A 22,026-nucleotide genomic window follows, 5' to 3' on the forward strand; every position below is an offset into this window, starting at 1 on the left:
CCGAGGTCGATTAAGAAGACCGAAAAGATGAGCGAAACCCTGCCGTAAACAGCATGCTAGACCGTCTCGAGAGACTATCAAAAGTAACATATGCCCAAATTTGGAAATCGAAATCGAAAATGTTGATCGAAGAGTGAGGGCGCGAAGAGGGAGAGAAGTAGTTTTGGGTCGTTTAACCTCCGAAACCGTAAAGGGTGCGGCCTTGTCTCTTGAGTGCGTAGACAACGTCGAGGGACGTAACTGTCTTTCTCTTTGCGTGCTCCGTATATGTGCTGGGTAGAAGTTAGAACATTGAACCAAGTATTCCAAGTTGAGGAACTTACACTGCATCACGGATGACACCCTCGAGGAAAGTCTTGAGAACACCACGGGTCTCTTCGTAGATCACTGTAACGCGTTAGAATGAGATGAGGCAAGGTGATAGTGCGACAACATACTGGCTGAAATACGCTTGACACCACCACGACGAGCGAGACGTCTGATAGCAGGCTTTGTGATACCCTGGATGTTGTCACGAAGAATCTTGCGGTGACGCTTGGCTCCACCCTTGCCGAGACCCTTTCCGCCCTTTCCGCCTGCATGAATGTAAGTAAATATCCATCATATATTTAGTTCGACGCGTTGATGACAATGAGGACGAAAGGTAGAGGAAGTGGTCGTGATAGGGTGTTGTTGATGTTGAAGTCGAAGTTAATTGGTTGGAAGGCAACGCGATGAGGGTTACAAACAACACCATCACCAAAATTGCGACCGAATAACAGCGACGACGACCTCAGAACGCGAAAATAGCGTGCAGGAGCAAAAATACTTACGTCCAGTCATGATGAAGTTGTTTTAGAAGGATGTAGGAGTGATTTGATGATGAAATAACGCGTCTGTCGACGGTGTTGCGTGTTTTGTTGATGAAAATGTGGTGGAGGCGATATTTGGAAGTGGTATGAAAGGGGAGAAAATGGGAATTCGGGGGGAAGAGCTGGTTTTATCTGCGGGGCGGTGATGGCGGTTTAGGCGGCGGTGATTGCGGGAAGGTGCAGTGATTGATTTGCAAAAGAAGCGCTAGTCCTGTTTGGAAAGAAGAAGAACGAACGTCTTGAAACAGGGGTGCGAAAGGACGTTGAAAGTTGCGTCGTATTTCTGGTGCAGACCTGGCGAGCCTAGCGTGATAGTATGGATGCAGCGGCTCTGATTGGCCGATCACCAATGGTGGGCTGTAAGCGAGTCCTCGCGGCTGGAACATCAAAACAACATAATCGCGACCTCCATCATTGCTCTCTTTTGGAAAAATTTGGAAAAATTTGGAAACTCTCACGACCTTTTATATTTTCGAGATGTTATGGCTGGTGATTGTTCAAGATGTTCCTTGATCGATGCTCGACGTACATCTGCCTAGGAATGGCAAATACTGACTTCGATAGCTCCATGACGCGACCGTAAAGCGCTTCCAGCCAGGACGCGACCAACTCCCCTTCCGAATACCAGTCCACGGGCACAGATGAACATGAGAGACTCACATTGCGTATTCCGAGCTTGGAATATCAGGCGCTGCATGTCTCAATCGTTTTGGTTCTTGATTTTCTACGCTGCCCAATTCCGACATGTCCCCTCTCGACTGGACATGGATTCTTCCTGCTTTGAATCGGCGACCACGAATTACAATGATGGATAGCAAATGAGGGATTGAAGCTTTGGAGCAATGGCCGCAGCATACTTCTGCCACGTCCAATATCAATTTGGTCTCAAGGCTCCTGCGCCGAGCTTCGACACGTCTACGCTCGACAGGACGCTATGAAACCTTTGCTTCCTCAGTTGACCGCTACACTTGGGGTAACTGGATATATTCTGATCATTCGAAGCTGGAGCAATGTCCACTGCATCGTGCAAGCATTCGTACTTTGGGATTGAGTGTTCTGGGGAACAGAAGTCTGTTGCAATCCAGCCTCTTTGAGACGCGACGACATCCTCAGCAAGTGTCGAAAGTGATGTCCTTCCACAGTCGCCATTCGCCATCGACTCAAGCACTCCTTAATCCTATTTCGAGTTCACATCTCCCAGGAATAGCGGTCACGGCATACAAAGTTGGAATGCGGACGCGGTATTTAAAGCTGGCCCATACCTCCCCAAGCTACGTGTCTCTACATGTACACGCTAGCGCGTAATATTTGGGGCGCTGCAGTACTGCAAGCATATCTTCATTTGCTTTAATCGTCAGATCCCAACCGAAAATACCTTCCATTCTGCTTCAAGGACTGGTACGCCCGTATCCTTCGGCGTTCATCCTGGTGCATTTTCTATTCTGCAACACGTTGTCTGTTGCTAGTGTGCTACAGCGTCCACTTGGACGTCTCTCGATGGCAGTACTATGCTATTCAAGGTATTTCCGACAATTCTTAAGCCTTTAGAAGATGCGCACATGCTTTCGAACGCCTGGCAGTTACACAAGGCAGCCTGAAGCCCGGCGGCTGTGCTTTAAGGTAATATCATGTGACACTGTTCGCCGATGAAGATGATTCTGGTTGTTATTTCTCTCGAGATGCGTCGCCCAGAAGGGAGACTGCAAGCTGTGTTGCTTCTCTCGCTTGTGTAAACCTCTGTCTGTTTGTTAAGCACACTCTACTTGGCTCTGAATCCCATCGGTGGACCAGCAGGTAAGAATCCAATTTCTAGCTTCCTTGGACAAACCCCTTAAGAGCCTCCTGGCTTTCTACTACACCTCCAATTGGAATACGGATACCGTGTAAAACTCCTTTTTACTATCCAAGCCACACTCTGCTACTTTGTCCGTGCCATCGATCATCTACTACATCGTAACAGGTCTCAGCTTTGCGCATACTCTTTGACCCGGAATCTCACAATGTTCAGAAGCGTCTTTTCCGCTAAACTTCATTGCAAGATACACCATTCAGAAATCTTGATTTGTTCTTGCTCCATCACATCAAAAGGCTCAGACCTAAGCCGAAGTCATAACGACAAGTCGACTCCCAACATCCAAAATATCTCCAACCTTTACGAAGAGTTTGGCGATCTTGCCAGTAATAGGCGCGCAGATTCGGATTTCCATTTTCATGGCTTCGATGCATATCTGTATCATAGTCAGCACACGATCATCCACAACCGAGACGATTCAAGGAAGTCAGGAAGTGTGCTGGGCAAACCTACCAACTCTTTCCCTTTCTCCACAACATCCCCCTCCTTCACCTCACACCTCCAACACCTGCCCGCAACCTCAGATTTCACCGGCACACCACCAGTCACCTCCTCTTCAAAGTCATTACCTCTTTCAAGCAATAGATCCGGTTCATAACTCCTACTCAACTCCTCTAATACCCCCATCTCCTTCGCAGCTTTCATCCTTCTCTCCACCATCTCCTCTCTATCATTTTTTACACTCTCTACCAACTGCTCACAAGCCTCCAAATCCAACACCCCCTCCTCAACCCTTACCAAATTATCACCTATCCCCGCCTCCCTCGCATCATCCAACACCTTCTCCTCAACCTCAAAGAACTTAATTCGATCAAAAACCTCAAACATCCACGCCTCCTCCCTCCCTGCCGCTCTATCCCGAAACCTATTCCAAATCGGCACCGTCCTTCCCACCAACTGATACCCTCCCGGCGAATCCATCCCATAAACACACAGATACTGGCCCCCAATCCCCACCGTCCCCTCGGGTGTAAAGCTCCTCGGCGGCGAATACTTCGTCCCAAAAAGCCTATGTCTCGGATCCAGCGGGACCGCGCACGGCGCTCCGAAAAACACGTCGCCTAGTCCCAGCACAAGGAACGTAGCGGAGAGGATCGTGTCTGGGATATCGGAGCGAGATGACAGCCCGTTGATGTTCTGGAGGAAGTCGATGTTATTGGGGAGGTAGGGCGCGGTCGACCTAATGGTGCGCGAGTATCGCGTTACGGCGGCGAGGGTGGATGTGTGTTCGAATACAATGGGAAGGTGCAGTGTGCGACTTGGTACACTTTGGGGCAGGCTAGGGCCGAGAGAGAGGTCGAGGGTTGTGAGGAGAGTGATAATTTTGTCCTGAGGGGCGGAGGGCGTGTATGAGACGTGAAGGGAGCGGACGCCTGGGGTGAGTCCCAGGATTTCGGGATATGGTGTGAGGGCGAGCTGTTTGATGAGAGAGTGGATGTGGAAACTTGTTCGGAGGTCGAAAGTTTCGGATCCGAATTCGAGGAGGAGAGCTGAGTCGCCTGCTTGGCGGCAGATGATCTTGCGGCCGAAGTGCTCAATGCGACCTACGACTGGGTCAACGATTGTTGAGGGAAGAATGGAGGCTGGAAGATTGGTAAGGGTGGAGATTGAGTGTTGAAGTTCTTCACCTAAGGTGATTGCTTGCGAGGATGTGATGGGGCAGAGCATCACTTCATCGCCCGGCGTCATCTGTCCAATCTTCCACATCTCGGATGTGATGACAGTAGCGAAGACGATGAAGCCACCGAGACTTGGCCCGTCGCATGTGAGAATTACAGCCTCATCGCCAGTGAAACTGATTGAGCCAATGGAGTAAGGACTATCGTGGATATTAGAAGGATGCAATCCAGCTTCTCCTCCATCCTTTCGAGCCCAGTTTGGCTTTGGTCCTACGAGTTTCACACCAATCCTGTTGCTGTTGTAGTGGACCTTCCATGGCTTGGTGAAGAACGATTGGAAATCCTCTTTGGCGAAGAAATCGGGGTCCGCGTGTGGCCCAGCCATGACTCTTAGAGTCCATGGTTGACTTTGCACTGGCAGCAGTAGCGGTTTGCTAAGAGGAGCTTCCACCTGCTGTTGGAACTGGCGAATGGGTAGAATGTCGTCTTTACGCAGCTCACGTCCACTGAGACCGCCCAAGTGCCCAAGTGCGAAAGTAGCACGACTGCCAAAGACCTTTGGTGCTTGAATGCCCCCGTACACTGCCAGATATGTTCTCAAACCCGACTTAGGAGCGGCGAGAGAAAGGGTCTGACCCTGAGCCACACTGACCGCTGTTGAGAGAGGAATCACTGCTCCATCGAGCTTGTGCTCAGCAGGCGGTCCAACAACAGCAATAGTAGTACTGCACAAGAATCGAAGCGTTGGTCCAGTAGAAGTACATTCCAACCCTGCGTTCTTGGTATCATTCCCCAGAATCTTGTTCGCAATCCGGAATGAGTAGTTGTCCATCGGTCCTGAAGGTGGGACGCCAATCTTCCAATAGCCAGTTCGACCAGGAAAGTCCTGGATCGTGGTCAGTGATCCAGGATCAAGGACTTGAATTGCAGCTGGATAAAATTCGAAATTATTTAGAGTCGTGGTAGAGTACTTCGCTCCGACAAACATATCACTCTTCACGATGTGTCGAAGATACTCGAGATTCGTGTCCACTCCCCAGATATGAGCAGCTTCAAGCGCGGCCGCCAACTTCTTTACAGCGTCTGCGCGATCCGTTCCAGTAACGATGATTTTAGCCAGGAGCGGGTCAAAAGATGGGGAGATTCTAGTGCCTGTCTTGATCCAGGTATCAATCCTCGCCTCTGCTGGGAAAAACACGTCTAAGATCTGGCCTGTCGATGGCTTGAAATCACTCAAGGGATTCTCGGCGTAGATACGTACTTCAAGAGCATGACCGGTCAACGCAAGTGCGTCCTCAGGTACTGCCGAAAACAGTCGAGAAGGGCTCTTCGACGCCACATTGATCATCTCTTCTACCAGATCATAACCAGAGACTGCTTCCGTAACGGGGTGCTCGACTTGTAATCTTGTATTCACCTCCAAAAAGAAGTAACCTTCTGTTTTCGAATCATAGATAAACTCGACCGTTCCGACATTCCGGTATTTCAGGTTTTTCGCCAAATTGACAGCAGCCTCACACATCTGCTGATAGACCTCACCAGGAATGTTCAGAGGCGGGGACTCCTCAATGACTTTTTGGTGTCTTCTCTGAAGCGAGCAATCTCTCGCGCCGATATGTCGCACGTTTCCTTCTCCATCGCCTATGACCTGCACTTCGATATGTCTAGCATTCTCAACAAAGTATTCGAGGAAGATCCCATCATCGTTGAAGTATTTCTGGCCTTGCTGCTGGATAGATGCGAAGAGTGACTTCACACCCTCTACCGAGTTGCATTTTTCGAGTCCGATGCCACCACCACCTGCGGTGCTTTTCATCATAAGTGGGTATCCAATTCTTTCGCCCTCAGAGATTGCCTCTTCGACACTTTTGAGGATCTTACTTCCTGGAAGCAAAGGGACATTCGACTCCTCAGCAAGTGCTCTAGCAAGGTGCTTGAGTCCAAGAGTTCGCATCTGATGCGGTGTTGGACCGATCCAGATCATGCCTGACTCTTCGCACGCTTCCGCGAAGTCCGCATGCTCGGACAGAAAACCGTAGCCAGGTATGATGGCATCTGCATCTACAGATCTGGCGGCACTGGTGATCTGAGTTGGAGAAAGATATGTCTCGGCAACGGTATCGCCCTTGAGTAAAATGGAAGTATCCGCGTCGAGTACATGTTGGCTGTTTCTGTCTTCTTTGGAGTAGACCGCAACAGCATATATCCCGAGCTTCTTCAGGGTAGCGACTATTCGCACAGCAATTTCTCCGCGATTGGCAACTAGGACCTTGTTAATTGTTCGCTGGGCTAGGGTTGATGTGCTGGACGAAGGAGTCTGTTGCTCCATTTTAAGGGTTTGATTGTTGAGGAAGTTCCTCCAGCCTCCGAAATGCGAAATATCTTGGCTCACAGCAGCAGGGTTGTCGTTAATGAATGCGAAACCGTGAACCCAACTGGCATCTGCCAACTCAACCTCGCCGATGAAAAGCGGTGCTGGGATCGATCGAGAAAATTTCGATACCTCCATCGTAGGTATGTTCCAGACTTCCAGCTCGATCGAGGACCCTTGGTTGCTCCCGGAGGACACTCTGGCAAGGCCGGGCTTTCGTATGGCTGCACCAGGTGGAGACGCCAGTTCGAATAGACGATACGATCTTGAGCTCGTTGTCTTGGACAGTAACTTCCCCTCAATGATTGTCAATTGATGGTTCAATGGCAGCCCAGACAGATGAGCTCCAACCACAGCCAGTGGCGTAAGGAGTTTCTGCTTAGAATTCTTCGCTGCTGTCGAGAATTTGAATCTAGTATTGCCCAGAGGACGAGATCGTTCTGAAAGAAAGCTACGACTCAAATCGAGAAGTTTATCTTCTTCCCACGGTGTCGATATCAAGGTCAAGCCGAATGGAAGTCCGTCCGAACGGAACCCAGCGGGGAATGACAGCGCAGACCAGTCCATGAAATTGACGAAGTTTGTGTAAGTCCCCAGTCGGGAATTTTCCTCAACTGGCTCGTTGGCAAGGTCCTTTATGGTGGGAAACGTAGGCGTAGTAGGCACCAAGATAGCATCGTAATCTTTAAATGCAGTCTCAATCCCTCTCGTCAAGTCTCGGCGGAGATATTCTGCCTCAAAGACATCGACTGAAGAGAAGCCTTCTGCTTTTCGGATGATAGATCTGACTACAGGATCCATCTGAATGTTGGGCTTTTTGATGAAATCCTTGATGGCTGCGAAACGCTCTGCGACCCAGGGTCCTTCATATAGAAGACTCGCGAGCCTGAACAACGAAGTAAAGTCTGTAGGGATAAGTTCCCAACCCAGCGTTGAGCATTTCTCAAGTGCGGTATCGTAGGCCACTTGCTGCTCAGTCTTTCCAAACCACGGTGGATTATCGCAGACAGCTATTCGAGGATTTCTAATCCTGGTGTAGGCTGGATGGGTTGCGGGGACTGGTCGTGAGAAAGCGTCCTTCTCATCATAGACACTCGCAATCTGCAAGACGAGTTGTGCATCTTCAGTTGTCAGAGCAAGTATCGAGACACAGTCAAGGCTTCTGCAGGCCGGAACCACACCCCTGGCACTCAGAAGTCCTCTGGTAGGTTTTAATCCAACTACATTGTTCAACCCCGCCGGAACACGACCTGAACCAGCCGTATCAGTACCCAGAGCAAATGGAACAATGCCACGAGCGACAACAGAAGCAGAGCCCGAGCTTGATCCTCCAGATATGTAGCTCTTGTCGAAAGTATTCGGCACTATCCCGTACGGAGAGCGAGTTCCAACGAGTCCTGTAGCAAACTGATCCAAATTGGTCTTTCCAATGACAATAGCGCCAGCTTTTCTCAACACGGCAATGACTCCTGCATCTTCAACAGCATTGTATGCAAAATCTGGACAAGCGGCTGTCGTTATAAAGCCCTCAACATCGATGTTGTCTTTGGCTGCAAACGGTACGCCGTACAGTGGTAGCAGCTCCCCTTGGGCCTCTAGGTCTAGCAGTTGCTTCCATTGAACGCGCAGCTGATCTGGACTTGCGATAGAAATCCAAGCTACATCCGATGCGTTGAGAGAATGCTGCAGTTGAAGCAAACGGTCCAGTCCATCGCCTCTCGCTTGATGCACGATCCAATCGGTGATAGTGAGCGGTCGAGTTCTGTGACAAGATAGGTCTGTAGGTCAAAATTAGCAAACTATCCAAGAACGATTAGATGTGATTCTCACACGACATCTTTCCATCACGTGCAATCTATACAACTTCAAGCCAAAAATTTGTGGCGTTCTGATGGCTTTCATATAGAACTTCTAACCTCGGAACCAACTCACGGAGACTGCGAAGTTGTGAGCTCACGTTTGGAAGACCAAGTCACGATCCTATTCTGGCGATTTTGACTCCACTTTGCGCAAGTTCAAGAAATTATGGATATACAGCAAACTGAGATAAGAAAGGAGATATGGAATGCGAGATTCTTGTCATGCAGATTGCAAGCCGTCGGCGCCAGATATCAGCCATTCTCCCAACTTCTTGGAGGTGGATTGTCTGGTCTCAGTTGTCGTTTCGACACAGAAAATTTAACAATCGATCCACCGGTCCCGACGAATCAAATGAGCTGAAAAATATAGACGAGATACTAAAACAAATAGAGAAGCTGACGTCTAGCCCCAGCGTCGAGGTTGTGGATGTTGAATTGTCGACCTGCAGCTGATTGTTGTCTTGTCCTGAAATATGGGCGAAGGCGAGCGTCGGCCCACTCGAGAATTTGGCCGAAGGCGCCCGCCCGGAGGCGCTATCTCAAACTCACCCCGCATATTTTCCCCTTACACAAGGTGACTTCAACTCTTCGTAATTATTGTATCTTCGCCCAAATTTCCTGCAAAGGTGCAAGGTTTCTTTACTACCGTGTGGACATTGCATCTAAATCCCATTCTACTCGTAAGAAGCTTATACAAGCTTATCTGATGAGTTTTAGATGTCATATTGAAAACTCTTCAAAAGTAAAGGATGCAGATATCTCATTGTATGTGGACAGATGTTCGAGGTCCCGAATTGCGACTTGGCCTGGCTTGATTTTCCGCTACTATCGTCATGATATCTTTATCTTCTGTTGTCTCGGAATGACGAATCGGCGATCTATTAGATTCTTTCTCTGCAAACAATGTGGGAACCTTTGAAGGATCGAACCATGGAATTTTTTATTTGTAATTGAAACTAGTGCTTCCTACAGAAATTCGAGCAGAAGATATTAGTAAAATCTAGAAGGATTCATTGTGCTGGTAAGCTGATGGCCTCAATATAAAATGTATCAGACAGCTGCCGGCACAGAAAGAGCCGAGGAGCGAGCTGTCTGTTTTGGGACGATGTTAGGGTGAGGAAATATGTTTTCATCTTAGCTGAGAGTCCAAAAAGTCAGTAGCAGGTAATGGATTGAGTTTGCCATGACCTTGACTGAAATCTTGGAGTCAAAGATCATGGAGGCGTGAAGCTCAATCCTGAGGAACGAAGTAGGTTCAGGGGTAAGGAATGTCGAAAGTTGAACAAGCATGAGGTGAGCTTTCGTTGACTCAGATAATAGAATCCTATTTTCTATAGTTGGAGCTATGTTTTGAGCTAAATCTAGAATGCGCTGATCCTTGAGAGCAACGCACAGGTGGCCGAAGTATACATTGAATGGATGTGCCTCGCTTAACTCTGACTCCAAGGATTGAACAGCCACGAGTCAGACAATGTATGTCTTTGTAATGACAAGCGGTACGAATATGTGTGCAATAATTTCAGCTACAACCTTTTCATTGACGGCTTTTTTAGTATGTTGGGGGGTTTCCCGGGAATCGGGTGGTACATGCTTGCCTGGGTGACATCTGCCGGCTGATATGATTGATCATCAGGATTGAAGGTAGCGGGGGATCAGCACACTTCGCGACATCATGACCTGTCTCTCAGCAGCTCCCATTTTTCTCTCAAATCTCAAAGAAACAAAGTCATCTTCATCCAGCTTGGTCATGTCTCCCTCACAGCCAATGACAATTGCAATTGTCGGTGCAGGCATCGGTGGCATAACACTCGCCATTGCCATCTCAAAACACAATCCCGATCTGCAGCTCACGTTGTTTGAATCACGATCAGAATTCTCTGAGATCGGCGCTGGCGTCGGTAAGTCTCTTTGATTCCTTAGAGCTCAAAGATCCAAAACTTACACCGCACAGGGTTCGGACCCAACGCAACTCAAGCCATGCGGCTTATATCCCCAGAAGTCGAAGCCGTCCACGACAAAGTCAAAACACCAAATTTATGGCCTGAGAAAGACCATATCTGGTACGATCTTCGCTATGGAACTGGTCCTCAAGATGGAGAAATGATAGGTGAAATCGAAGCCAAAGGCGGATTCAGGCATTGTGGGGCCTCGAGGGCACATTTCCTGGATGGCTTGGTGGGGCTGATTCCAGAGACCGTGAAAGTTCAATTTGGGAAGAAAGTCATAGACGTCACGGCTAATGACCAGGATGGGAAACTGCGAGTTGTGTTCGATGACGGGGAAGTGTTTACCGCGGATGCAGTTGTTGGCTGTGACGGCATTCGATCTGCTTGCCGTAAAATCTTGCTCGGGCCAGATGATGAGAGTGCAAAGGCAGTCTACAGTGGGAAGTACGCATATAGGAAAGTAGTCGATATGAAAGATGCCGTGGCAGCTGTTGGAACTGAAGTTGAGAATCGAACGATCTATTCAGGTCGAGGTGGGCATCTGTTGATGTTTCCAATCAGAGCCGGAAAAGCTCTGAACATAGTAGTATTCAGAGATTCAGATGGACGGCCCTGGACACAGCATCAATGGGTTATTCCTAGCACTCGTGAAGAGCTGCTCAAAGATTTCGAGGGGTGGGGAGAGAAGCCTATGAAAATCCTAGAAGTAAGAACCCCCTGTATATCATTCTTCCACGAGTCGTTAATCCATACTGATCACTCCCTAGTTGATGGACAGTCCCGACAAATGGGCATTGTTTGACCATCTTCCTGCACCGACATATTCAAAAGGTAATTTCTGCCTTCTGGGAGATGCCGCTCATGCAACTACACCCCATTCGGGAGCAGGAGCAGGATTTGCAATCGAAGATGCGCATCTCCTGTCAGGACTCTTAGCATCAGAGAACATCAAATCAGTTGAAGATATCAAATATGCTTTCAGAGCATATGATGAAGTGAGGAGACCAAGATCTCAGGAGCTAGTCAGGAGATCACGGCGGCAGGGAATGATATTGGATCTACAAAAACCTGATGGTGGTTTAGTAGACGGAGAAGAATTGAGAATCAGCATGGCGAAGAATCAAGATTGGGTTTGGGAGATTGATTTGAGTCAGATGCTGGAGCAAGGGACAGCGCTCTTCAGAACGTATCCAAGAAGCTCCTAGATATAAAGGCATCAAATATATCTGGGTGCCTGATGTGAATCGTGGCAACGATCAGAATTCTGCTGTATACCTGGTGTTGTGATGATGGAAAACTCACCGATGGCACCGTTTGTGGCTGTCACCAACTCATTTCCGAATATCAAGCAGAGTCAAGAGAAAGGGCCATGGTCATTGATGAATTTTAATCTATCATCTACACATTATCCATGTAGCTGATCAACGTTGTTCATGGGATCGGTAGCACGCGAATGTGTTCGATTGATGCCATGACAACTTTCTAGTGGAAACAGGCATTTGTTGAATAAGGTAGAAAAAGTCTCATGTATTTTTGAGACTACAATGGCTTGCGTCCCCATACACAGACCACAGGGACTTCGGCTCGATGCTCCATCAAGTACTTGTCGAGCCTTCCTGGAAAAGCATCCAATTGCTCACTGGCGAATCCGTCGACACCCATCGCTATTAAACGTTAGCATAAAGTTTCGGCATCATGACCGGACTTACCCCTGGCAGCACCGCAAACGGCTATCGCCCCATGTCTGAAGCTTTCTAGACTCTTCTTCGCAGTCTCCTCATCATCACAGGCCTTGCCATACGGCATCTGAGAAATCTTGACCTCCACATCTACCATACCCGCCTCAACAAGCCACCCTTCCAAACGATTGGCAAAATTCCACTGCGCTTTCGCCGCAGAGAAGAACGCATCGAGCAAGACTTTGAACTCGAACAGGGGTCCTGAGGTATCTTTTACGCCTTCAAAGCTCATCTCAACGAGCTGAATCCACCCTCCTGGCTTCACCAAGCCGATAAGGTTCTTCAAGGCTTCTGAGACCGGGAAAGAACCACAACCTGCGAGCCCATTCCGAGAATGAACGAGATCATATTGGCCGGCCCAATCGGCTGGCCAGGGCTTTGTGATGTCCTGCACCTTGAGCGTGATATCATCTGTTGGTGTATGAGGAAAGAAATTAGGGTTTATGTCGGTGCCGACAAGAGAGTGAGGGGTGGCAAGGCTGGGCTGCAGCTCACGAAGCCAGAGGCCTATTCTGATAAGCACAATACGGAAGACGTGGAGGATTCAAACCATCTGCTGTTGCGGAATCTAGAATTTTCAAACCTGGCTGGGAGAGGTTGATGGGAGCCAAAATGAGCGCTGAGTAAGCTGACTTGAAGAGTTCGTGCTGGATAGTCAGACGGTAGATCTCCTCTTCGTCAGGCCCAAAATTGTATTCTAAAGGGGTTCCTTGGGCGGCCATTTTGACGAAGTCCTGAGATGTGGATGGATATAATATGTGTTGGAGATATGAATGTCGAGACATTGGAGCAGCCCGCATCAATGAATGAGGTGCTCAACTTATATATGGCGGTATCAAGGCGAGCGGGCGGCACATTATGATGGCTGGAAATTGTCTTACGGTGCAAAATCCAGAGATACAAATCAGGACGCTGAACCACGACGTCCGATGCCGAATCTGGCTGTGGATATACAGACTCCAAGTTGAAGCTAGTCTCAAATGGATGAGCCGTATTCGAAGCCAATCAGGATGTAGGACCCCTTGTCATCGGGAAGCTCTTGGCAGCGTCAAAGTTAACCACAGTCAGTCAGGTAGCATAAACGACCGAGGAGGTTATGCAGTCTTTGACAGTAGAGAGATTGCGTTTGAAATGGCGAATGAGACTTTCATCTGAATGGAACAGGTGAGCTTGAGAACCAATGCACTTGATTCCGAGCCCAAATCGGGAACCCACTCCACAGCTGCCAGCACGAAGATACAGGAGATGATTGAGGAAACCTTGCACATAATGTCCTCTTCATGCATCATTACACAGACCGGGTCATCAAAAACTGGTTCTGAAGACTGCCCAGATAGCTTAACGCCAAGCGGGAGGAGGCTGGGAGTACGTCAGATACAACAATGAGCGATGACACGAGTACATGACTGTTTGGACTTATAGCATAAAGCTCCGGCGGTTTTCCGAGTCCAGGAGCAGTCGAAACTGAGCCAAATTATGGCATGGCCCGAGCTAGAGATACCGAGCTTTGTTACCAAGAAGGCTGCTGTAGGCTAAAGCCGCTGATGCTTATGTAGTTCCTGAGACATTGCTCCCTGGAAAGAAATGTCTTCAAGAGATAATGGTCTCTTGTGGCGAGACAGTCCTGAAGGCACAGTCATGCATGCCGGTTGTGGTGGGGTGGAAGTTAGGTCGATGGTCTGGGTGCTCGACGCAGGGACTGTCCTCGAAAGACGACCTGGCAACCAATCTCTCAAAGATCTTAACTCAGGACTGTTGTAATAGTCTTCGCCCAACAAGGTCCTCAAAGGACCTTCGCCAATATCATTCATGACGGACTTTAATTTCCAACACTGTTCGTTCCGAACCTTGAGCCTATCTTTGTATTTCACGTCGACTTTGGTAACAATCAGGCCATGAGGAGCAGGATGATTACGGTTGGTGGAAGTTGTAAGACTTCCTTGTGCGACTTCAAATCGGATCTGCTTCTTCATATGAGATCTAGTGTCGGCTTTGTAGGCGAACTCGTCTGTGACCCTGATCGGACTGGACAAGAAAGCATTCAGATATGCACAATGAACGCATTTTTGGGGACAGCGGTACGTTTGCCGTGACCAATTCTGGGTTGGACTCAATATTGGTGGATCGGGCAGCTTCTGGATAGCAATCTTGAGCAAACCTCGGTATAGGTGCTGAAATGGGGAAAATTTCAAGCCATCCGGGATCTCGATGGACTTCGCCAGGTCAGTGAGGAGGGGCATATAAAATTGCTCAAGACGTATTTCTGACGTATCTAGTGCTTCATGTAGTATTTTCCCGACAAGTCTGGACACCTCAGACCTGAGATCCAGTTTGTAGCAGTGCAGGAGGATGCGAGATACATGGGTACGATGTTGCTTAAGTATTGCTGCGGATGTTGAGCCGGGATGTGGAGGAGTAAGGTAGTCCACAGATAGAAGAACAAGTTGATGGAATATCGTCTTGAGCCTTCCTGATTCGTGGGGTAGGTTGGCCAGGAAGCTCATTATGAAGTCACGTTCGCTTGCATGTTTTTGAACCGTTTGTTGCACTCTGTTTTTATTAGCTTCTTATTTTCTCGTGATTGGACACTCACAAATCTTCCACTTTCGGGTCATCAATTTACGAGCTTGCCAGTTTAGCAACTTGCTCTCCGTCTGCATAAGAGCTGAATTTGAAGAGCGACAGCGCAAAAAGAAGCTGTCTATGGAACCATTCAAGGTTACTCAAATAGCTTGCCACCCTTTCAATGGCTTTCAAACGCGTTTTGAAGCTCTTGATAGATTGGAAATTACTTTCTAAGCTATGTTGACAGGATTTAGCTTCAGGGTTCTCTGCAATAAGGGATTGAGGATGGGGGATCTACCAGTCAAGCAACCAGTCGCGTCCCTTAGCATCCACCACAGCTACCAGTGCGTCATAAGTCTGCTGGGACAAGAAGGCTAAGGGCAAGGCCATTTCTATGAGTTGGCTATCTTGTAGAACAGTGAGGGCCTCGAATATGCGAGCATACAGTGCATGATCGCCACTATACAAAACTATATCCCAAGATGCCTTTATCGCAAAGTCAGCACAAAGTCGTCGAATGTCGTCCTGCGATACAGGCGATGATTGGTTGGTCCCAGAGCCAGCGATGAATTCGTCCAAGAAGCTCTTAATAATTTCAGGAGTCTGATTGTCGAAGTAGAACTGTGTCTTGAATGTTCGAGGCATGAAGATGGCAATCTAGGAGGGTCAATAGCTGAATAAAGTGTAGAACGAGGCTGTATTCATCTACCAACGTACTTTTCTTTGATATGTTTTCTTGATCATGTCTCCGTAGTCCTCAGTCTCATCAGGCTCGACATCGTCAATGCAGCCTATATTCAAAATTTGTTCGTCGACCAAGTCTTCGGTTATGTTTTCGTAAAACGCGATGCCATCCGGGTCCGCGAACAATGTTGCATTTATCTCGACAGTGCTTTCGTCCACGTCTTCACAGCCGTACCGATGATACCATGGTATGTCTTCATCTTCACTGACTTCGACGTTCTCCATAGTAGTCATTGTCATCTTTGCAAGGCAGATGTAGAAACCTGTATTGCGACAGACGATCTGAAGGCATTCCAGCATAAACATGTCGGAACCCGTGCCCTGGAAGTCAAACACAGAAGTGGTTCGACGATGATTGTCGAGCCGAGTCTCAAATACATGCGCCAAATATTCGAATGGAAATGTATCGATTTGCTGACCCCAGTGACGTAGAAGTTTCGTCAATGCCACAGTTTGTTGCTCCAGTGATGGCATAGAGAGGACTTTAGGTTGAGGTCCAGGTGCAGGAGCCGACCGTTGGAGTGAATAGCGGAGAACAAGTCGGTGGCCTGATGTGAGTGCAGTACTGGTCAAACTAACTCCAGACAGCTGTGAGTGTCGGAATCAGTACAGGAGACTCAATAGGGAATCATTGACTGACCCATGCGAGGCCGGAGCAGTAGTATTCAGAATCTCTGTAGTTTGAAAGGGGGTAGAGCCTTCCGCCACAAGAGAACGTAGTTGTCAAGGGACTATGCTTAGATGGCAATGCGATCTCGAGAGTCCCAATGGATAGAGGTGGCTCGGCCCTGCGCGTGAATCAGTCTCCGCCCCAAAAACTTCAAATGGAAGGGGCTCGCTCACATCTTGGTAAGTCCACCAGTGGCTCCACATCCATATAGAATCAAGCTGGACTTGACGATCCTGAAAGCTCCTTTCGTACCCATTGCGGTCACGAATCTTGCCAATATCGGGTCAGAGAATAGCTTCCAGTCTGCATTTTGAGTCTCCCAAGCACCAGCTGGAACCTCCCAAACAGAGTTGTGCTGCAGCATGTCCACTCCAACGGAAAGACTTGTATCATTAGGGTTATGCAGCGCGCTGGCCATCTTGATTTTATCAATATCTGCCTCAGATAACGGAAATCCGACCATCCCCAATCCAACTAGATGAAGTCCTGGGTTTGGCGACCTCTTCAAATTCCGCTCTTGCCAGGCAAAATCTGTCTCTTCCCACGAATCACAGGAGTGTTTTTGAAGCTGACGAACAATCTCCCAAGGGCTGGTGAGAGGCTCGCTTGCAGGCAAAATCTTGGATGTAGAGCATAATGGTGCTTGCAACTCTGGCGTCGATTTGTCGACTGGTCGTGCTGTTTGTGGCATATTCAAATCTTCAAAAGTGTCCTTAGGAATATCAAGAGCGATTGGTTTAGCGACGTCCCCATCACGCATGATGGTACCAGTACTCGCCTCATCATCGTTCTCATCCTTTCGTCTCGCTGCCGTCTGGCTATCCCTGCTATCAGAGGTCTCTTCCCTAGAAGCTTGAGAACCGACACAATCAACAACATCATCTAGTTTCTGGTCACTTTCTTCTTCTGGGTCGCAGGCTCCTTGCCTCTTTGTAGCAGTGCTAGTGTCATCTCCTCCATGGTATTCGACTCCATCTGCCTTGAGTTTTTAAGGGATAAGGTCTAGAGCATTCTCCTCTACCTTCTCAGCCATGGTGTTTTCCTCCTGACTCTCCACATCTGAATCATCTTCCGAGTCTTCCAAAATCCAGACGTCAGCTGCCGGAGCCATCACTGACTTAGGTAGGGAGTAGTGCACAATACAAATTGGCCTTCTCCTAGGTTAAAACTAGACTATCAACTCCGGCTCACATGACACTGAGAGACAAACGGGTTGGTCCGAGGAATTCAATCGCATTCGTTGAGATTTTCAACGTTGGCAATCATGTAAGCCAGTGGACGCGTCGAGCGCGTTGAGGCCATCATTCTGCAGAGGCTCACCGCCTGAGAACGCCACGTGTGGAATCTCCCTGTTGAGCTTAGCGAAATTTCAATACTACCTATTGATCTCAGACTTTAATTTTCCAATAACATTCCCTTACCTTCATTTCAAGACTAGTCCCCGATAACAAATTCGACGTTGTTTATCTTGCAAATCGAGGAGGACCATGATCCCTTTCGCTATTATGGTATTGAATTCCTGCAGAGGTGGGCATTTTGAGCCTCTCAGGTAGTGGACGCAGTGGATGATGATGATCTCGTCCTTCTCCGGACGTCTCGCCAAGCCATATGTCTAGCAATCGTCTCCATCGGATAAGTAAAAGCTGACGCTTGGTTATGCGTCGAATATATGTGGTGCGGGGGAGAACGCGAGGATAGAACAAGCGATGAAGACTCAGAGAAGTTGCTGTGTTATGCCTCTGGTACTTGGATGAAGGAGAAGGGGCAAGCTATCAAGCGCAACAAGTAATGGAGAGTGGAAATGCCAGAGTGAGGAGAAGTAGATAGTCATTAATGTGCTGCTTTACTTGTTATATCATTCGTGGAAGTTGCCAAGACTAAACATGGCTATCTTACAGCGCTGCTCCCCCAGAAAAGGCACTTCATCCAACACCCAAGGGTTTGGAATAGTAGAAACAAATAAGACAACGCATTAAAACGCATCAAGTCACATATCAGCAAAACAAACTGACACACACACGTGATATAAATCAAGCATTTGCATCTCGGTGGAAGCCGTTCTAGAACGTCCGGTTAATCGCAACCCTGTTGTTGTTTGACAGGGAAGGGAGGGAATCCGGTGTCGGGTGCTCACATGCGCCAGAAGAGAGACGGTGACTTCACCGATGATGACAACTCACTGTGTCTTGCTGTGTCGCCGCTCAATTGACGGCTCCTTTATTGGAATACGAGACCTCTAATGACCAACTAGAATAGAAAGAAGCAACGACGCGCAATAACCGCGCGTGAAGCAATCTAGATCTATTGATCGTCTGTCGCGTCCGCCAGAATAGAATATATGGGTCAAAGTGGTTCTTGGTGCAGTCTTTGACCGCTAGTAGCCGCAGTATCTCCGGCATTGAATAGAATTCAAAGGTGAGGTGAAAACGCATATTCGCGATATCATATCACCTTCGAGTAACGTAACGTCACGTCCACCGCTCGTCGAATTCCTCCCCTCCCCCACGGACATGCTTCAACATTGACAAGCGCAGATTTGCACCCGCAAGTCAACCCTCGATCTACAAACCATGGACGAAGCAAGCAAGTTAGTTGGGGAGCTACAGGAAAAGCTGTCTCAGCTAGATCTGAAGGTCTGGAAGTACCGGCAAGACATGGCGGCCGAGTTCGAGAAGTACGCTGAGGACCTTTTGCGCAATGTGCCCAAGGAAATCTCTGAGACTGTCTCAAAGACAATGGCAGAAGCAATGAAGGGCTGCACGTCATTGTATCCTATCGACACGACCTCGGTCCAGTCAAGCGCGACAGGCACCAACATTCTCGAAAATGGCGTCCGCCATGGTGCGTTCTCACAAACTCAAAACCTCCCGATTCCCACCCCTCTTCGAAGACCTCTAGAGGATATGGAGGGCAGTCCGCGCAGTCCACACGAACGCGAGAAGGAGTTCCAGGGTGTGTTCACGCCTAGCTACCTCCCACTTCTCGACAGCACCAGTCGCAGCGGGCGCAGATCAAGCTACGACCATAATATCACGTCCCCACCGCCAGGCTTCAAAGGAAAGGAGAGAGAGGATGAGCCATTACAAGTTGACGCCAGTACGGATACCAGATCATTGATGAATACCCCCGAGGCCAACCGTCCGCCGACTCCACAGCGGAGAAACACAGATGAGTGGTCTATTAGTTCGGATCACAGTGAAGGATTCCGACGACGCAGTGCGCTTCGAAGATCTTCAACACCTACAAACAAAGAGAAAGGCAGTCCCCGTAGAGTTCGTTTCGAGGTTGAGGGTATGGAAGTTCTCCCAACGTCATCTCCACAACCGGGGTCGGCCTTGAGTGGTGATGGACCAACAAGCCTGCTTAGCGACGACGACGATGATGACGAGGAAGGAGGATCCGAAATGATTGAGGATGTTGAAAGGCCGCCACCTAAGAGAATATCTTCGACACAAGCCCTGAGAAATTTATCGCGGTCTCCGCTGGTGGATGACGGTACCAAATGGACAACAGTGGTTGCACCTCCAGATGGCTCCGCTTCTGTAGCTACAACGAACGGCTTCTCTGCTGACTCGTCAAGTGAGGATCTCTACGCGAACAATGAAGTACCACAATCAAGTAGCCGAGATAGTATCGACAAGAATGGTGCCCTTGCCGGAACAAGCTCGGAGAATGTCATAAGCGATAATAGAGTTGGTAACCAGGACAAAGTCGAGACATTGTCCGACGACGACGATGACGACGAAGACATGCTGGATATGCCTCCCCTCAGGCGTCACAGTGCATCACAGCAAGCCGCCAGCATGCTCTCACCGTCCAATCCCCCCAACATCGACGAAAACAAATCACCAACCTCGGCAACTCGACCAACCAATACCTGGCACGGATTGGAGGACTTTGGACTAGAAAATAGATTTGATGTCGATGATCTTCAGTTCACCAAGGCGGACGACGATGAACTCTTCCACTTCGACGAGAATCTCGAGTCCGGCACTCCCCGAGCTATTGCTCAAAGTCCCCCTGAAGATCACGAAGATGAAGAGCGTGACTCCTTCGACACTGATTCTCCCATCCGCCCTCTAGAAATGTCCTCGTCTAACAAATATGGCTATGCCACCTCTCCCGCACGACCCATTATGAGACCTACAGCAGTCAACACCAATTCCGGCCCTATCACTGGAGCAGTAGGATCCTACAAAGGCCACCCCTTCAGCATGCCAGTCGTCAGCCCAGATATTCACGCTCAGGCCGCATCTATGGGACCGCTCAGCTCGTTCGTTGGCAGTGTGAATGGTCGGAGTGGTTTGGATGAGAGCAACGTTCAGAGTTTCCGCGCTAGTGTTGGTAGTTTCTCAGGCACGCCGAAGAGCATGAGCGAGCGGATGATGATGGATGATTTGATGAAGGCGGCTAAGGGGAAGAGTGATAATTCTGGACGAGATTGAGTTGATTCTGAGGGAAAAATATGGCTTGATATATCTTGCTCGACACATCTCGCGAAGTCCATCTCGATTGATAACCCAGCACATGGAATAGACTCAAAGGTCAAATATAATTGGCATTTGTGCGCTTGTACTTTTTGTATTGCATAGCTACGGCGTTTGGAGAGGCAGGAATGTGACACTGAGATTCCCTGTCACGGGGTGGTACCTTTGCATGTTTCTCAAGTCCAAATTTTGGAATTGGGAGAGAAGGGGAGGTTATTTGAATCCTAATCTGACTCGTTTGCTTTTGAAGCTTCTACTCTGGCTTGCTGGCTGGGTGCTTGGTTGCATTCGAGCTTGTGGCGCGTATTATGAATGCATGGACGGACGGATGGGTGGATAGATGAACGAGAGAGAGACCCGCTGAGAGCCACGGATTGTATTTGAAGGGAACCAACACAGTACATAAGGCAAATCGAAGTGACCCTAACCAAGACCTGTCCCGTTATTTGGTAATGGAATTTAAACATAACAGACCATCATCGCCCTCGTCTTGTAGAAAACAAAGACAGAAGTGCATTTTGAATCTAATATGACCATAAAAGAGCTTGCTAGCTCTCCAAAAAAATGTAGGGAGAAGATGCCACCGGACATGAGGACGAAGAATACGACCCAACTAGTCACCATATCATCTGGCGATTTGTGTACCACAAAACTGAAGGATGGAAAGTGTAGTCATGATGGGATATATCAGCAATGTGGCAGCAAGAACCGTACCGCTATCTGGGGAGGTTTTGAAAGTGATGACGACGGAGAAGCTAGCTTGGGAGGTTATGGCGAAGATGAAGACGAAGGATATTGATTGATGCGACTGAAGTTGTCCCTGCTGATGCACTCATAAGACGCCTGGTACGAAGGGTTGCCTCTTGAAGGCTAACGTACATGTACGAACAGAGAGTCTTTCTTCCTAGGTTGCTGCGATTGGAATTGTAGTAAACATATCTCATGCTCCGAAATGGAGGAATACGACTGCAAAGTGTGGTTTTATGCTACGCAGCAAAGTGCTCCTCTCAGCCACATGAGAATTCTCGAAGGACACCGAACACTTTATCTCCCGCCCGTGACCAAGAAGCCTGTACATTCAGAATACCAAAAATTCTTCGACTAAACCCAGGTCACCCAATAATCCAGGCTTGTAGTGGAAACTGATCTAAAAGTCGAAGTTGGTGAAGAGTGTTCCCGCACAGAGCCCACAGCAACTAGTCGTTGGCTTTAAAACGGGCGCTAGCGTAGAAACCAAGCCTTGTCGAGCAAAGTCCGCCGGACGTCATAGAAAGAGGACCAGGGCCGCTCGACAATTGAAGAAATTCATCTCGTCTCTCTCGA

The 22,026-nt window shown here is 48.6% G+C and overlaps 7 protein-coding genes across 8 annotated transcripts; 2 read left to right on the top strand and 5 right to left on the bottom strand.

Moving 5' to 3' along the window:
* Positions 1-172: 172 nt before the first annotated feature.
* HHF1_2 (Histone H4) lies at positions 173-822 on the bottom strand (the record flags this gene model as incomplete). The annotated part of the gene is made up of 4 exons (XM_058503752.1): positions 173-272; positions 324-387; positions 438-575; positions 813-822. The coding sequence occupies 4 exons, from the start codon at positions 820-822 to the stop codon at positions 173-175; spliced, it is 312 nt and encodes a 103-aa protein (XP_058360465.1).
* Positions 823-2,488: 1,666 nt separating this feature from the next.
* On the bottom strand, positions 2,489-9,849 carry ONS95_010179 (uncharacterized protein). Of its 2 annotated transcripts, XM_058503753.1 has the most exons (4): positions 8,524-9,849; positions 3,157-8,471; positions 2,851-3,079; positions 2,489-2,797 (listed from the first exon to the last, which is right to left on the bottom strand). In XM_058503753.1, exons 1-3 carry the CDS (start codon positions 8,528-8,530, stop codon positions 2,948-2,950), a joined length of 5,454 nt encoding a protein of 1,817 aa, XP_058360466.1. In that variant the 5' UTR covers positions 8,531-9,849; the 3' UTR covers positions 2,489-2,797; positions 2,851-2,947. The 2 variants fall into 2 exon arrangements, with proteins under 2 accessions (XP_058360466.1, XP_058360467.1); XM_058503754.1 differs by having other exon boundaries at positions 2,851-8,471.
* Positions 9,850-10,224: 375 nt separating this feature from the next.
* On the top strand, positions 10,225-11,703 carry ONS95_010180 (uncharacterized protein; the record flags this gene model as incomplete). The annotated part of the gene is made up of 3 exons (XM_058503755.1): positions 10,225-10,450; positions 10,504-11,204; positions 11,266-11,703. The coding sequence occupies 3 exons, from the start codon at positions 10,225-10,227 to the stop codon at positions 11,701-11,703; spliced, it is 1,365 nt and encodes a 454-aa protein (XP_058360468.1).
* Positions 11,704-12,037: 334 nt separating this feature from the next.
* Positions 12,038-12,959, bottom strand: ONS95_010181 (uncharacterized protein; the record flags this gene model as incomplete). Its single annotated transcript, XM_058503756.1, has 3 exons — positions 12,038-12,162; positions 12,208-12,744; positions 12,788-12,959. 3 exons carry the CDS (start codon positions 12,957-12,959, stop codon positions 12,038-12,040), a joined length of 834 nt encoding a protein of 277 aa, XP_058360469.1.
* An 810-nt stretch (positions 12,960-13,769) lies between these two features.
* ONS95_010182 (uncharacterized protein) lies at positions 13,770-14,477 on the bottom strand (the record flags this gene model as incomplete). Its single annotated transcript, XM_058503757.1, has 1 exon — positions 13,770-14,477. One exon carries the CDS (start codon positions 14,475-14,477, stop codon positions 13,770-13,772), a length of 708 nt encoding a protein of 235 aa, XP_058360470.1.
* Positions 14,478-14,856: 379 nt separating this feature from the next.
* On the bottom strand, positions 14,857-16,976 carry ONS95_010183 (uncharacterized protein; the record flags this gene model as incomplete). Its single annotated transcript, XM_058503758.1, has 5 exons — positions 14,857-15,037; positions 15,101-15,459; positions 15,520-16,134; positions 16,187-16,334; positions 16,390-16,976. The coding sequence occupies 5 exons, from the start codon at positions 16,974-16,976 to the stop codon at positions 14,857-14,859; spliced, it is 1,890 nt and encodes a 629-aa protein (XP_058360471.1).
* A 1,392-nt stretch (positions 16,977-18,368) lies between these two features.
* On the top strand, positions 18,369-21,877 carry ONS95_010184 (uncharacterized protein). Its single transcript, XM_058503759.1, has one exon. The coding sequence runs from the start codon at positions 18,787-18,789 to the stop codon at positions 20,659-20,661; it is 1,875 nt and encodes a 624-aa protein (XP_058360472.1). The 5' UTR covers positions 18,369-18,786; the 3' UTR covers positions 20,662-21,877.
* The last annotated feature ends 149 nt before the right edge of the window (positions 21,878-22,026 follow it).

The sequence above is a fragment of the Cadophora gregata genome (assembly GCF_030347475.1).
Source record: "Cadophora gregata isolate MNR1 chromosome Unknown scaffold_4, whole genome shotgun sequence".
NCBI classification, from domain to species: Eukaryota; Fungi; Ascomycota; class Leotiomycetes; order Helotiales; family Ploettnerulaceae; genus Cadophora; species Cadophora gregata.

Excerpts from the sequence above, each read along its gene's own strand:
- ONS95_010179 (XM_058503753.1), bottom strand. Across the intron at positions 3,080-3,156 it reads TGGAGAAAGGGAAAGAGTTG|ATATGCATCGAAGCCATGAA; the intron begins GTAGGTTTGCCC and ends ACTATGATACAG.
- ONS95_010184 (XM_058503759.1), top strand. The coding sequence starts at position 18,787 with ATGGACGAAGCAAGCAAGTTAGTTGGGGAGCTACAGGAAAAGCTGTCT.